Source organism: Vitis vinifera, chromosome 1, assembly GCF_030704535.1.
Source record: "Vitis vinifera cultivar Pinot Noir 40024 chromosome 1, ASM3070453v1".
Lineage (NCBI taxonomy): Eukaryota > Viridiplantae > Streptophyta > Magnoliopsida > Vitales > Vitaceae > Vitis > Vitis vinifera.
In genome coordinates, this window is record NC_081805.1 from 20428288 (window position 1) to 20432909 (window position 4622).

At 41.7% G+C, this 4622-nt stretch overlaps 1 protein-coding gene across 1 annotated transcript; it reads left to right on the forward strand.

The window, feature by feature from the left end:
• The first annotated feature begins 726 nt into the window (after positions 1-726).
• LOC100247983 (probable phosphatidylinositol 4-kinase type 2-beta At1g26270-like) lies at positions 727-4225 on the forward strand. Its single transcript, XM_002266989.4, has 2 exons — positions 727-960; positions 1620-4225. The coding sequence occupies exon 2, from the start codon at positions 1900-1902 to the stop codon at positions 3820-3822; it is 1923 nt and encodes a 640-aa protein (XP_002267025.1). The 5' UTR covers positions 727-960; positions 1620-1899; the 3' UTR covers positions 3823-4225.
• The last annotated feature ends 397 nt before the right edge of the window (positions 4226-4622 follow it).

The following is a 4622-nucleotide window of genomic DNA, read 5'->3' on the forward strand; positions in this document are numbered from 1 at the left end:
CTTTAATTTCTTAATGGGCCCTTTACGTCTAACTCTGTTAAACTCCTACCCCCTTAATGTTATAACCATCCTCTTTTAATTTTCTTAAAGCTCTACCATATTCACATAACTTGCATGTAATAAATATCAACAACCATAGAAAAATGAGGAAAATTTAAAAAAAAATCCTTTTGGGTACACTAAATAACTCTTATTTCTACAACGGAACGCGTTTCGGTTTCACATTAATTAGACAATAATGTGCAGGAATTAAGGGGATTTTTTCTTAGGTCGGAAACGTTATCCAAAATCCAAACCCATAACTTGAGTCCTAAGCATCAATCCTACTTATTTCAGAAGATCCAAATCGGAAGTTTCCTGCTCCGCCCTCCGAGGTCAGTTTCGGCATTCAATGAGGTTTTGGTTTTTTGAGGGCAATTCGGGCATTTCAGTAGAATTGGTTCGGGATTAAAGTGAAGTGATGGATGGGTATGTGGTAACTGTGAAAAGGAGGGATGACATGATTAAAATAGAAAAAAACAAAAAAAGAAAAGAAAAGGAGGTAGGAAGGCCATTCGCCAGCAGTACCAGTTAGACGGTGACGCCGCCACGTCAACCGGCCAGTCCCTTATCTCCACGTCAGAACATCATCAGTACCAAGGGGGCAGGTCCATCAGACGGCCCATATCGCTTCCACTGAACACCTAATCCAGCGGCTCTGCTTGACTCTTCTAGACTCTTCCATTCAATAAGAAGAAAGCCCTGAACCCATTCTCTACTCCTAACCCTGGTTAAACAAGGGGCAGAGGGAAAAAACGTTGTTAAGCGCCAGTGTATTGAGATAAGCAGCAGGACCAACGACGAGAGAACAGGACCAGCTCCAGTCCCTCTCTCGATTCTATCCTAGCCGTTGAGCCTTCTCAATTTCTGGTTCAGTCAACGGCTTGACCTCTCTTGCAGATCTCGCAATCTCGCAACCTCGTGAGTTTTTTTCTTTTTTCCTTTGATGACTGTATTGTTTTTGTAATTCATTGCAGTGTTTGATGCTCTTGTTTGGTGGTTTTTTCTTTTCAATTGGTTTGCATTTTTTTTAAAAGATTTGATTTTTCTGTCTGGACATTTGTTTTCTCTTTTTTTGTTGGGAAATTCTAGTTGAAGCTTCAAGAGAAGTATGTGGAACAATTTTGGAAAATGTGGGCTGATAATTTTTAGAAATGGCGGTGAGTGAGATTTGATTTGTTAGATTGTGGAGAAAGTGAATATGGGTGAATCCTAAGATTTCTGTAATTTCAGTTGTTGAAGATTTGGAACTTCACATTCCTTGATTCTAAAGAGAGGAAAAGATAAGGAAGCATGATGTTATATTTTTCCTATGTAAGGAAACAGTGGATAAAGATAAAACTTCAGATTCGGTTTTGCTTAATTTTCATTTTGGGGAAAAATAATACCATGAATTTAGGAAATTAGTGGAGTACTATATATATATATATATATATATATATATATATATTTATGCATTGTCGACATGAATCCCAGTTGAAATAGATAATTATTGGTGTTTTAGGATGCTATATTGACTTTCTTTCTATAGATTTGATATACTGTTGTTCTGCTTGTGATTCAATCTTATCTCTCTACAGATTCTGGTGTTAGGCTATATGGGACATCATGATGGCTCCTTCAACGCAGTGATGGTCTAGCTGGGTCTGTTGCTTCTGTAGCTCTTGTGTTTTGCACTGAGAATTTTGGGGAATAATTCGGCTTTGTTGATTAATGATTGTTTGGGAATCACTGGTCTTTTTCACTCAGTTACTCTCGGTGGTTGAGTTTGGCAGGCCTTTGAGGGAGGGGAAGAAGGTCTCTTCTGCCACCAGCCCCTCTTTTGCCAGCTGTGAACACATTTAGTCTTTTCTTCCTTTCATGTCTCCTAACTTGGACAGCCCAGTTCAAACCCAGATGGCAGTGGCAGTCTTCAAGAGCCCGCTCAGCGGGGAGTACCATCGGAGTAAGAGAATGGAAGGGAAACAACCTGCTGGTAGGAGACGGGTGTTTGTGCAAACTGAAACCGGCTGTGTCTTGGGTATGGACTTGGATCGTGGTGACAATGCCCATACTGTGAAGAGGAGGTTACAGCTTGCTTTTAATGTCCCGACTGAGGAAAGCTCATTGACATTCGGGGATATGGTGTTGAAGAATGACCTTAGTGCTGTTCGAAATGATTCCCCCCTTCTTCTAACACGGAATTTTTTGCATAGAAGCTCCTCAACCCCATGTCTCTCACCTACTGGGAAGGATATCCAACAGCGAGATCAAAGTGGCCCTATTGAAATATTGGGCCACTCTAATCAGTTTGCAAGGACTAAACAACTGGTCAAGGATATTGTTAAGGCAATTAAGATTGGGGTGGATCCAATCCCTGTTCACAGTGGGCTTGGAGGTGCCTATTATTTTAGAAACAGCAGAGGTGAGAGTGTTGCAATTGTGAAGCCAACGGATGAGGAACCTTTTGCCCCCAATAACCCAAAAGGTTTTGTTGGTAAAGCTCTTGGGCAGCCAGGTTTGAAACGTACTGTTAGGGTTGGGGAGACGGGGTTCAGAGAAGTCGCTGCTTACCTGCTTGACTATGATCATTTTGCCAATGTGCCCCCCACTGCACTGGTGAAGATCACGCATTCAATCTTCAATGTCAATGATGGAGTGAATGGAAACAAGCCTCACCAGAAGGAGCAGGTTAGCAAGATTGCATCGTTCCAGCAGTTCATTCCACATGATTTTGATGCAAGTGATCATGGGACCTCAAGCTTCCCGGTTGCTGCTGTGCATCGTATAGGGATATTGGACATTAGAATTTTAAACACTGACAGGCATGCAGGAAACCTTCTAGTTAGGAAACTTAATGACAGTGCAGGGAGGTTTGCTCAGGTGGAGCTCATTCCGATTGATCATGGTCTTTGCCTACCAGAGAGTTTGGAGGACCCATACTTTGAATGGATTCATTGGCCTCAGGCTTCTATTCCATTTTCAGAGGACGAGCTTGAGTACATAAAAAATCTTGATTCAATTCGGGATTCTGAGATGCTGCGAATGGAGCTCCCCATGATACGGGAGGCTTGTCTCCGTGTTTTGGTTCTCTGCACAATTTTCCTCAAGGAAGCTGCTGCTTTTGGTCTGTGTCTTGCTGAGATTGGTGAGATGATGAGTAGAGAGTTTCGTGGTGGAGAGGAGGAACCAAGTGAGCTTGAGTTTGTGTGCCTTGAGGCAAGGAGGCTGATAGCTGAGAGAGAGGTGTTATCCCCCAAGGCTGAAGGGGGAGAGGAGGTGTTTCAATTTGATATGGATTGCGAGGAAGACAGATTCTACTTTACTCCGAAGATGGGAGCTGATGCTTTCATGAACAGAGGACCATTGCATTTTGGAATTGGAGGTGCAAATGGTCGATTTCAACTCTCTAAGCTGGAGGAAAGCATTGAGGAGGAAGAGGAAAGTGAAAGAGAAGGAGAGCAAGAGGATTTTGCAGGCATTCCAACTCCTGCAGAGGTCTCAACCATTTCAAAGCTTTCCATGTCACTGAAGGACACCAGTCTAGGTGAGAAAAGCCAAAAATATCTGGAAGCAAAACCAGAGAGTAGTTACTTGGCAAATACATCATCTGGGCACAGGAGTGCAAATGAGCAGCTTCCCACAAGCATGAGCTTTGTGAAGCTGGCAGACATGAATGAGGAGGAATGGGTGCTGTTTTTAGAGAAGTTCCAGGAACTGCTGTACCCAGCATTTGCCAAGCGGAAATCCGTGACCCTCGGACAGAGGCAGAGACAGAGGCTTGGTACTTCATGCCAGTTTTGATACTGAGTTACTACTAATATGTTGGTATGAGCAAGGACTGTGGATGAAGTAGTTACAGTACTAATATGTTGGTATGAGCAAGGACTGTGGATGAAGTATAATCTTTGCAAGTTTGTTGGAATGAGAGAGCTTGTAGGATAGGTTTGGCTTATGTTTTTTTTTTCCTCCTGGGATGATGGGCTGCTGTAGTTGGCAGCAACAGTAGGTTCAAAGAGGTGTAAATATTCTTGGAGGCAGCTAAACAAAAGCTGAGTAGCATTTGTTATATTTCTTTTATAAATTTTTTGCTTTGATTTTTTTTTTTTTTTTTTTATCTCACTCCTGATGGACTTGTTTGATAAATAATATGTAGAATGAAATCATGAGAGGAGATGGTGTAAATGTTAAAAACTTGTGTTGTTTAGACTTGTCTCCAATTGATTATTTGTCCAGTTGTATCGGGTGTGTGATTGAGATATGGGTCCAAGCATGTTCAGATACTACATTTTGTAGCAATCAAACATTACACAAATGAGAGAAATTGGGACATACCCATCAATGTTTGGCTGAATTAGTCTCAAGTATGGTTATTGTTTGATGACGGATTATTAACCTCAAGTCTTCTTGTGGTTTGCATTTTGTTCTAATGGGTGGCTTTCAGAAATATGCTCTGCATGTGTTTCACGAAATCCCCTCCACACAATGGGCAAGTTTGTATCGTGGAGGGGGATACAGCCATGTATCGTGGGTTAGTGACGAGTGATGGTGTGGGGTTATAGTTTATAATCCCTGTAATTTTTTGGCTTATTTTTTATTTTTTA